Genomic DNA, 12,313 nt, shown 5'->3' on the forward strand with positions numbered 1-12,313 from the left:
AGCTGGAAAGGCCAGAAGCAAAGCTGGAAGAGTTGAAATATCTGTGGTGCGGTGTGGTGGCCCGGAAATGATGAGTGGCTCGGCCTTGGCATCTCCATGGATCTGTGGAAATTTTCCCTTCTCATCATCATCCTCATCATCATCATCATCATCTGCAATTTCTTCTTACGCGATTGGTCTTAGGAAATACCAATTGTGTCCTGGTGCATCACCGGCGTCTTCGTCTTCATCTTCGCATCACTGCACTCGTGCGGTCTGCGCGTTACAATCCAGACCTTCTGCCAAGGAACTCAAATTCGTTTTGCACGATGCCCTTGATTCTGCTGGAATCAATACCACCCATGCCAGGGTATTTTCATCTATTAATTTTTCGTCTTTTGCCTAATTGTGATTCTGTTCGTTTAATCTGTTATGTGAATTTATATGCAATTCTTATGAAATGCTCCTTTTTTTTTTTTTTTAATCTTTTGCTTATTATGTTGAGGTATATGTAAATTTAGTTGTTCGTCTTTATACTTTTTTATGATGGTTGGTTTGGTTCATTTTGTTGATATCCAGTTGTACCATTAAATCTCAGGCTCATAATGATTCATTTCTGACTTCGAGTTTCATCTATTTTTTTTTTTTTTAATTCAAAAGTAGTTACCCTTTCTTCAGCTTCTTTGAAAACGAATTCTATTTATATTTTCCTTCGCTGAGCTTTGGAAGCGAATTTGTTGACAGGGTTATTTATTTACAGATTCTTCTTAGAGTTTTGTAATGAGGGATTAAGGAAAGTTGATGGATTCTTCTAAAACTTTATTTGTTTGTGATATATTTTTGTGTATATTGAATGATTGAATGGCTTTCAGGAGGCAAGGGAGGGTTTCTGCTCACAAATTCAAAACTTATCAAGTATTGAGAGGGAAACAAGCATTAGCATAAATAGAGGTGTTGATTTGGGGAAAACTGCTCTCTACATAGCAGCAGAAGATGACTCCCTTATTTCTCACTCTTCTGTTCCCCTCCCCGTGGATGCGTTTCTTGGGAGGTTGGATGATCATTCTATGCAGTTCTGCTCTCACTACAGCTACTCCTTCAGATCCTCGCCTGAGAAGCTTCTTGAGTGTTTGGAGAGATATTTGTATCTTGACAAGGTAGTTACTTTCGTTGTTCATTTCAGTTGATTTAGTTTTGTACTTGATGGTGTTCTCTAATATTCTTGAAAGCTCTCTGTTCCAACTTTATTATTTCTCAAACTTCTTTGTGGCATTTTATTTTTTATGCCATATGAGTCACACATGATCATCCTTAAGGAAACTGTTTCAGTTTCTCTTCTTGACTGCTTTTCCCAAATAGATAAACACTTCAATTTGTGTTCTCTCAGTGAAAACTAAGTGGTAGTGGATGAAGGATGGTGGAGAAATGTTGTTGCAGCACGTGAAAGACTAGTGAAATTGAATCATTTCGTTTAACTATGTAACACTCTTAGCTACAATGTCAATTACAAAGATAAACAAAGGCAAAATAAAAGAAGTATTGAGGGACTATTTGAGGCTGTGGGATGGATTATTTTGTAGAAGACTATTGTTAGTCCATAGGTGCTTGAAGATGCTTCAAGCAAAAGGTTCTGGTTATAATGACATAATTCCCATGCTGTTGTATTATTACTTTAGATTTGCCTTTATCAATATTATTTGATATTTGATCCTGTTAGATGTGATACAACTAGGGTAAGTCAACTGTCAATAATCTTAAACTGTATACCAACTGATATAGATGAGTCTAGTTTTAGCCCTAACTCTAGGGGAATATCTAAGGTAAATTCAAATGAAATGTTATATTTGTTTCATTTTGTGATACAATTTAATCCAATGATGCAGTCACGGATTAAAGAAAATCAAACTAATATGACTAGTTATTCCAATTTAAGAAGCTTTTAATATAACATCGGACATACATACCAAATCACTAAGATTCACTGAAATGCCAATTGCTCTTTGTCCTTTTTTTCTTTTTTCTAGGTTAGATTCCTAGTTATTCCCCTTTATCTTTTATTTAGATTTTTATTTGCAAATTATAGTGGTAATTTACCTTGAGCTTGGTAGTTGTAGTTAGTATAATCTGTCACCACAATAAGATTTCTTCGACAATTAATCTTGTGTCCTTTTTTTAAGGGTTTCAGGAGAACCAATTCAAGGAATCAACTAGAGCAACGGGCTCTTTATCTCCCCTCGGTATTGAACCTGATTTTTCAATCACTTGTCATTTCTTTATCTACTGTTTGATATTGTTGTTATCACTCCAGTTTTTGTTTCAAACAGGTTTTGACACATCGCTTAGGCTCTACTACTATGCTTTCCCTTATATATTCCGAGATCTTGAAAATGCTCCGTTTGTGGGGTCTCTTGGATTTTGATGTAGAGATTTTTTCCCCTCGTGATCCTTATAGTTTGCCTAGAAGTTATAAAAAGCAAAAAAGTAAGGAGTCTGATCAGCCATACATCATGACATCACAATCTCTATTGGTGGAGGTAATTTCTATGCTCTTGCCCGCATATGTTCATTAACTCCCACAGATTCCTTGATGCTACTTTTGGAACAAGGATTTGTGGAAGGAAAAGAAAATTGAATGTTCTTGTTTACATGAAAAAATGCGTGCATACATAAGTTCTATCATTTTGTTTTCCTTCCCCTTTTCCTTCACATCAAAAAATGTTATTAAATTAATTAACAATAGAATTAGAAAAATAAGACAAATAAATAAATAAAAAAAAGAGTTATTTTTGGACATCTGCATCTTCAAGTAGTTCAGTAGGATAGATTAACCAATTTCACATTTCTTTAAGTACCAAAGATTCAACTGCTAAAGATAAAAATTTAATGATATATTCTGCATGGTTTATTTTGGTGCTAACATAATGTTTTGCATGCAGACGTTGACAGATTTGAAGAATGCTTTCTGGCCGTTTCAACTTGATAATACCAGAAGCTTATTCTTAAGAGCTGCACATGCTGCTAACTGCTCATATGGATTAAATAATGCTGAAGAAAGGTACATGTCCTGTATAAATTCAATCTGTAATTTATATTATTATTTTTAATGTTCTCGCAATTCTCAATATCACCCTGTTTTCCTTTTCCCTCTAAGCCTTACGGTTATGCTGTTTGGGTAGTGCTTTTACAAGAGCATCTGCAAAGGCTGCTTGGCATAGGCTAGAACGTGGAGTTTGGACCAGTGTACGCTTTGGGGATATGAGACTTGCACTATCTGGTATGTAATTCATATAAATTTATGTTTCCTAGCATTTGGGCAGTGGTTTTAATTTATGATAACCATCCACTAATTATCAATACTCCACTGCCTTTAACAGCAGAACATAGTATGAGATGAAATGGTAAATTACCCAATTAACAGTACCTAACCTAAGAAATTGTGGACATTAACGGGTGAAAGTGTCACCTAATGTATATGATTGAGCACAAAGCAACTGTAGCTATTTGCTTGATCAGCTGGTTTTGGTTACCAGATTGCATGCGTCTTTGTGGATCATTTTCTGTATAGTTGTCTTATAAAACTTTTCCCAACTATTTGACTCTAGGAAGGATGTCCATCCTGTAGTCATTTATTCTGTTGCATCACTTGTGTGTCCTGCACACAAAATTTAATCCAAGAGTGCCAGCAAATATTGTCCAATTAGGCTACCAGATCACTTTCTTCCAGCACCAGCTTAAGATATGGTCTACCTTGATCTATTCTTGTCATCATAAGCCAATTGTATAATGTCATGGATGAGGTTATGATACGAAACAAAAGAACTTGCTAACCCTAGTAGAAGGAGCAATAGGAAGAGATAGAAATGGATTATTTTGCCTGTGTTTGGGTCCATTTGGGATGTCCATATATATGCACAACATGCTCGAATATTATGTAAAATGAATGTGTGGAGGATGAATTAGAATTATTGACCAAAGCTTTTCCCGTTTATGTGTATGTCAAAGCCACCAATGAAACACTTCAAACAATCACCGCAAAAACAATTTCGTCAATTGAGAGCCTTAGACTGCATTTTGATGATTGTGTGCCTTTTTCCTTTGTTTTCATTTCTCATTTTCTGTTGGACTATTCATATTTTCAACAGTTGAAGGAAAATTCATTCTTTCAAAGGAGTCATCAGGCATTTGGGTTTGGAAATTTAAAATATAAAACATGATTGAAGTGTTCATTAATGTTCAAATGTTGCCTGTTCCTTGGTATACTATATATGGTATGTGGTAAATGGACTCATTTTTTAACAGTGACCAAAGCAATTAGAGCTCAGAAGGAATAGAAAAAAGAAAACAAGAAAGGAAAAGGGTAAAATAACTAGAGCACAGTTTCTATCGGTTTATTTTATTATTTATATGTCTATTTGTTTATTTCAGCAGGTGTCCATAATGTTGTTTCTGGAATCTGGATTGCTTTTCCCTTGACATGCTTTCAATTTCCAATGAATACTGGAACCTTCCATCCCGCTTAATAATAATAAAAACAATTGAAATGCCTTTTCCAGTGCTCTTATATATTCTGCTCATATCGGTGCAATTTTCTATTTTGACAGCATGTGAACGACTGATTCTCTTGGAAGCAGATGCAAAGGAATTAAGAGATTACGGTGTCCTCCTTTATCACTGTGGATGTTTCGAGGAATCACTGCAGTTCCTCAGATATTATCAGGATGCGAAGGTACATTTTCTTCCTCATCACTCTGACTGAAACATTTGAAATTCATAAATTCATCTGCTGATGAAGCTCCTATTGAGTTCACTGGCTAAAAATGGAAAATTTTCTACAGCAGAAGCAATCATCTGAGTCGCTTAGTGAACTGGAGGAAGAGGCTTTCGAAAAATTGATGGTCCGCCTCAGCCTCATTCTAATGGAAGAAGGTCGGAATAGGCCCTCTGAATTTAAGAGTTTCCTCTCCAATAAATCTGAACCGTGGTAATGGGGCATCGATTATCCGACTTAACCAAGTTAATTCCATTTCATGAAAAATTGCGAGTATTGGTAACTATTCTGGACGGGACTCCACGATAGAGAAGACCGGACCGGGTTCGTGAAGCAAAACGTTTAAATGCAGCAGCAGGGGAACAAGAATAACGGGCAGCCATGACAATTAAAGTGACCTAGTGGCTCTGCAGTGAAGACAAATTCATCAGCCAAGCTAGAAATGCTTTGAACATGGAAGAGTATTTGTACAGTTATACAAGTCGAGAGACTTTGCAAATTGCATCTCCTTAGTAGTTACCCCTAAGTTTTTATTGCATGTCTACTGACATGAACTGAATCTGTAAATCAATATATGTATTCTCCATATACTTTCCAGGAAAATATAGCGAGACATGCAGTGTAACAAACATTCTGTTTCTGAATATATGCTCTGTTACAAACAAAAAGAGATAGCAAAATCTTCAAACACACGTCAAAATCCCACACAGATGAAATCACACGAACTGAAAAAATTAAACGCAGCCAATATGACAGTATATAAAATGTAAACCAGAAACAAGAGGCGCAAGATTTTATAGTGGTTCACCCAAAAATAGGGCTACGTCCACTTGAGCTCCGGTGAGAAGAGCTCACTTCCACTAAAATAGATTCAATCTGATTACAACAAAAACGATAACAAAAATAACCCTGATTTTCTAAAACAATAAGCCACGAAATCACTTACAGATTAGGAGCTTACCTTACACAAAACAAAAAACCAGGGAACGCTTACAGAAGACAAAATATACAACATTTACAGAGAGAGAACGAGAGAGAGAGCAAAAATGAAAACCCTAAAATGACCGACTCTCTGCCGAACCCCTCAATCAAACTCGTCTTCAATGCCCTTAGAAAACAGCGATCTCGAGGCGAGATATAATCGAAATGAATGGCTTGGATTGCCTCAGCAAAAGCAGCGTCGATGGTCTGGATTAAATCGTGCAAAAGGAGCAGCAGCAGACAAAACGACAACAGATCAAAGGATAAGAGAAAAGGGCTGGCCCAAGCTGGCTGCATCTTGTGGCCCTCCAGTGGGCGCCCAAAAGGACAGCCTAGGTTGCCACAAGAGACCCCCCAGACTTGGGCCTCTTTTATGTTTCACAAAATATAACAAACTCCACCTTGAAACATAAAATGAATAAGTAATCAGATATGAAAATATAAGTAAAGCATGCTACAATTCTCACCTTCATAGCTCTAGATAATCATAAAATTAGCCATCATCAATATGCAACAATTTTAAGCAATGCTTAAATTTAGTTGCAGTTAATACCTTGGTACCCATGTCAGCTGGATTGTTGGCTGAAGATACTTTCTGAATTCCCACAGTTCCGTTGGCTATCATTTCTCTTACATAGTGATACTTCACATCCACATGTTTGGTCCTATCATGATACACAGGATTTTTGGACAAGTGGATGGCACTTTGACTATCCAAGAAAACCATCACTTTGCTTTGAAGCAAGTGAATTTCTTTTAGTATGCCTTGAAGCCATATGGCTTCCTTAAAGGCATCTGTTACAGCCACATACTCTACCTCAGTGGAGGACAGAGCTACAAGAGGCTGTAACTGAGACTTCCAGCTTATACAATTTCTACCCAAAGTAAAATAATAAGCAGTGGTGGATTTTCTGGAGTCTCTTATCTCTAGCAAAATCAGAGTCAACATAACCAGCAAGATTTAGAGTGTCAAATCTTTTCTTAAAATTTAAACCAATGCATGCAGTACCATTTATGTACCTAAGCAAATGTTTTAAGGCATCCCAATGAGTTTTACCAGGGTTAGACATATATCGACTGAGTAATGAAATTGAATATGCAAGGTCAGGCCTAGTGCTTATCATTGCGTACATAATTGTTCCAATTACATTTGCATAAGGGACATTTTCCATTTCTATTAATTCAGAGTTGGATGTGGGACATTGTAATTTTGATAAAATAAAATGTCCTGCCAATGGAACTATGACAGTTTTACAATTTTCCATTCCAAATTTGTGAACAGCTTTCACCGAGTAATCATGCTGATGTATCTTAAGGCTATTATTGCTTCTATTTCTCTCAATCTTCATTCCTAGTATTTTCTTAGCATGACCTAAGTCTTTCATGTCAAAAACTGAATTTAACATAGATTTTAACTCATTAATCTTTGGCTTAGATTTGCTAATAAGAAGGATATCATCTACATAATGCAGTAGATAAACAGGAATTTCTGTAAGCATGAAATAGAAGCAATTGTCATATTGACTTCTAATAAACCCGGCCCCTAGAACAAAATTATCAAATTTTTTGTACCATTGCCTTGGGGCCTGTTTTAAGCCATACAAAGATTTTTTCAGCAAACAAACATGATCAGGTTTTTCAGACACAACATAACCATTGGGCTGAACCATGTAAATGTGTTCATCTAGGTCTCCATGCAAAAATGCAGTTTTAACATCCAATTGTTCAAGTTCTAAGTCAAATTGAACTACTACTGCAAGTATCATGCGAATTGTCTTAAATTTGACCACAAGAGAAAAAATTTCAGTGTAATCTATCCCTTCCCTTTGTGTGAACCCATTAGCTACTAGTCTTGCTTTATATCTAATAGGGTTATCTAGGGATATACCTTCCTTTAATTTGAACAGCCACTTACATTGGATCAGTTTATGATTTTCTGGACGAGGGACAAGTACCCAAGTTCCATTTGCCATCAGAGAGGCCATTTCCTCATCCATGGCTTGTTGCCATTTTTTACTTTCCTTTGAGCTGACAGCCTCCTCATAAGAGGAAGGCTCACTGCTCCTCATCTCAACCCCTGCCACTAGGGCACAAAACACCAAATCTAAGAAATCATACCTTGAAGGTGGTCTAATAGACCTCCTACTTCTATCTCGAGCAAGTTGATAATTTTCCAGATTATGTTGAGGGGTGTCAAATTGCTCCACCTCAATTTCTGTTTCATCATTTTATTCCTCATGATCAGATTCATGATCAGAGGTCTGGTCTTGGTTTGATGTAGGGTCTCCTTCAGATTGAAGGACTGGTATAGCTGGAGCATTTGAAGGATTGTTATCTATACCTTGATGCTCCACCTCTATTTGGGTATCTCCTAAACTGGTGGAATTATCTATGTCATCAGTTTTAGATAATTTGCAAGGGAAGGCTGATTCATTAAATATAACATCTCGGCTGATGATAATTTTTACACCCTTAAATTGCCTTTCCCATAGCCTATATCCCTTAGTTCCTTCCCGGTACCCAACAAAAACACACTTAGTGGATCTAGGTTCCAGCTTACCTTCTGACTGATGAGCATAGGCTTCACAGCCAAAGGTTCTTAAGTAGTTGAAGTTTAATTTTCTTCCAATCCACTTTTCATCAGGGCATTTTAAATTAAGGGCTGTGGAGGGGCTTCTATTTACTAGGTGTGAGGCTGTTGCTAAGGCCTCTCCCCAAAAAGATTTAGGCAAGCCAAATGTGAACAAAAGGCACCTCACTTTTTCAAGGAGAGTCCGGTTCATTCTTTCAGCCACCCCATTTTGTTGGGGTGTATTCCTAACAGTCTTATGCCTATTTATTCCTTGGGAGTTATAGAAATCATCAAACTCTTTATTGCAGAATTCTAAACCGTTGTCTGTTCTAAGAGTTTTGATTCTCCTATCAGCTTGGTTTTCTATTAAGATCTTCCAGGTTTTAAATTTTTCTAATGTTTGATCTTTTGATTTTAATAGAAAAACCCACACCTTCCTAGTATAATCATCAATGATAGAAAGGAAGTACCTGTTACCACCATGGGTGGGGACCTGGGAGGGTCCCCACAGATCTGCATGTAAGTACTCAAGGCATGCCTTCGCCAGGTGAGTTCCCTTATGGAAACTCATCCTGTGTTGCTTGCCAAGCACACATGGTTCACAAAAACCGAGGGTCTCAGCAGACACTGGACCAGGGTATCCTTGGTTTGACAGTGCCTGCATACCTCTCAAGCTCATATGGCCGAGTCTCAAGTGCCACAGACCAGTCTTATCAGTGTTAACATAGCATGCAGAATTTGATATAACAGAGGAATGAAAACAGCCCTTTAAAACATATAAACCATTTTTCTTTAAACCAGTTAAGATTAGTTCATCTCCTTTAAAAACATTCAAGGAACCATTTTCAGCTTTGTATGAGAATCCTAACTCATTAAGTGTACCAAGTGAGATTAAATTTCTTTTAAGATCAGGGACATATCTTACATCAGTAAGAGTTCTAATTTTGTTGTCATGCAACTTAAGAGTTATGTCTCCTCTACCCTGAACATTACAAGATTGGTTGTTTTCCATGTACACTATTCCATTTTCTCTGTTATTAAAGTTGTGAAACCAGTTAATATTAGGACACATATGAAAAGAACAGCCAGAGTCCATAATCCATTCATTTAAAACTGAGCTTGAGGAAACATTAAGCACCTCAGCCAAACAATTAGAACTACTAGCTGCTACTGTTACATTTCCCCCTTGCTTTTGTTTTTTCAAGTAATCATAACAGTATTTCTTTATATGACCTTCTTTCCCACAGTGGTAACATTTCCACTTTTGTTTTTGTTTTCCCTTCTTTTCCTTCTTTTTTCCCTTATACCCTGACCCATTGAGTTGTTCAGTATTCATAGTATAATTTCTTTTATCTGTATTCCCTTTAACAAACAAATTGTTGCCAGATTTCTTAGATGTACTAAGTTTTAGTTCTCTAGCTTTAATACCAGATATAACAAGTTCCATATTAGGTACTATACCAGTGTAACGTAAAGCATGTTTCACTACATCATAATCATCAGGTAAGGAATTTAACAAAATCATTGCCTCACTAATATCTCCTAAAGCCTGATCAGTACCTCTCAATAACAAGGTGAGTTTAGTAAATTCATCTATGTTTTCATCCATAGACTTAGATGTATTCATTTTAAAATTAAACAACATGCCCTTTAAATAAACTAAATTTGGAGCAGACATTACAGAATATAAAGATTCTAATCTATTCCAAAGTTCAAGAGGTAAGGATATACCGTCAACCTTACGGATTACAGAGTCACCAAGATGAAGAAAAATCAGATTAAATGCCTCTTCTCTGATTTCATCAGTTCGGGCCAGCTGCTCAAGTGACCATTTCCGATCATCTGTCTCAAGTGCTATAAGCACTTTGTGATGAGAAAGAAGTACCCTCATCTTCTTTTTCCAACTACCGAAATCCCCCTTTCCATCAAATGTACCGATTTCAAATCGGGTTGTTGTCATTTTCGTAATACACGAAAATTTCACAAAACAAAAAAACCCTAATTTACTGACTGAGACCTGTACAGCAAACTCACGCTGACAGGCTTTCTTCAGAGAACCCTAGAGTTCTTATAAAAAACAACACCGACACAGTAAGGAAAGGAAACCCTAGGTTTTCGAAAACAGAGTCGGTCGAGATTTTGACCCTAAAACGTTGGATACGATAAATCAGAGAGCTCTGATACCACTGTTACAAACAAACAGAGATAGAAAAATCTCCAAACACAAACACACCGTCAAAACCCGACACAGATGAAATCACACGAACTGAAAAAATTAAACGCAACCAATATGACAGTATATAAAATGTAAACCAGAAACAAGAGGCGCAAGATTTTATAGTGGTTCACCCAAAAATAGGGCTACGTCCACTTGAGCTCCGGTGAGAAGAACTCACTTCCACTAAAATAGATTCAATCTGATTACAACAAAAACGATAACAAAAACAACCCTGATTTTCTAAAACAATAAGCCACGAAATCACTTACAGATTAGGAGCTTACCTTACACAAAACAAAAAACCAGGGAACGCTTACAGAAGACAAAATATACAACATTTACAGAGAGAGAACGAGAGAGAGAGCAAAAATGAAAACCCTAAAATGACTGACTCTCTGCCGAACCCCTCAATCAAACTCGTTTTCAATGCCCTCAGAAAACGGCGATCTCGAGGCGAGATATAATCGAAATGAATGGCTTGGATTGCCTCAGCAAAAGCAGCGTCGATGGTCTGGATTAAATCGTGCAAAAGGAGCAGCAACAGACAAAACGACAACAGATCAAAGGATAAGAGAAAATGGCTGGCCCAAGCTGGCTGCATCTTGTGGCCCTCCAGTGGGCGCCCAAAAGGGCAACCCAGGTTGCCACAAGAGGCCCCCAGACTTGTACCTCTTTTATGTTTCACAAAATATAACATGCTCCATGTACTTTCCCGGAAAATTATAGTGAGACATGCAGTGTAACAAACATTCTGTTTCTGAATATATGCTCCATGTACTTTCCCGGAAAATTATAGTGAGACATGCAATTTAACAAACATTGTGTCTCTGAACATAACAAGTGCAATCAACATCAAGAACTGCATAATAACAGATGTAAATGAAGTACAGGACAGAAGGCCACATGTAGAGATGGCCACCGCATAAATTCACCGTAACCAATCATTTTTGCAAATGTTTCATTTTGCCATTCTTTGAGTACAATGACATATGTTGCTAAGGTGACAATTGGTGATTGGTTTTCATTTTATGCTTACAGATGACTCGTGAGAACTAGAAAGCCATCTTCCAAAATTTTTAAGAGGTTGCTTTTCAGGTGGTCCTGCTGGTTTGAATGATCTGTTCATTCCCAGTGCTGTTTTAGTCAGGCGGGTTATGGTGGATGTTTCAACCAATGTTTAGAGAACAAGACAGGACCCAGTTGACAAACCAGTCCGGAGGGCAACAAATAACTGTGCATTGAACCGTTAGACTAGGAACCGGATGAACCAATTTGATTCAACCAACTGGGTGTTTTATTTATTTATTTATTTATTTTTTGCTTTCTATTTTATCTTCAGATGTTGAGTAATAATAATCTTAAGATATTTGGAAGGAGTTGAGGTGACTATTCAAATACCATCTACCATTTTGCTGATGCATACATAATTTTTTATCATTTAAATGCTCAATCTTGAGTTTTATTTCATTTTCATCATAATTTTTTGTTAATATTATTGTATAAACTATTTTATAATTATAGGAAAATGTCACTTAAAATATTTAAAAATATATTAAGTATATGTGATGGATATTAAATTTTTTATATTTAAATTCCTATTCAACACCCATCCAACAAGTAACCCTAACCCTTGGCCTTCTATCATTTCCATTCAATCCCTACCAAACACATGCAATTTTTTATAATAACCTACCAAACACATGCATCATGAACTTGCAAGCCCTCCAGAGATATTGATGAAATTTGAAGGAAAAAAGTATAAATCCATAGAACCAGTCCCAGTCCAGCAAAGAAT

General features: G+C 36.7%; 1 protein-coding gene across 1 annotated transcript; it reads left to right on the top strand.

Annotated features, from left to right (window-relative positions):
• Nucleotides 1–5,394, top strand: LOC127788338 (uncharacterized). Its single transcript, XM_052316484.1, has 8 exons — nucleotides 1–349; nucleotides 852–1,136; nucleotides 2,157–2,216; nucleotides 2,304–2,513; nucleotides 2,916–3,034; nucleotides 3,156–3,253; nucleotides 4,581–4,705; nucleotides 4,815–5,394. Exons 1-8 carry the CDS (start codon nucleotides 68–70, stop codon nucleotides 4,962–4,964), a joined length of 1,329 nt encoding a protein of 442 aa, XP_052172444.1. The 5' UTR covers nucleotides 1–67; the 3' UTR covers nucleotides 4,965–5,394.
• Nucleotides 5,395–12,313: the final 6,919 nt, after the last annotated feature.

The sequence above is a fragment of the Diospyros lotus genome, chromosome 1 (genome assembly GCF_014633365.1).
Source record: "Diospyros lotus cultivar Yz01 chromosome 1, ASM1463336v1, whole genome shotgun sequence".
NCBI classification, from domain to species: Eukaryota; Viridiplantae; Streptophyta; class Magnoliopsida; order Ericales; family Ebenaceae; genus Diospyros; species Diospyros lotus.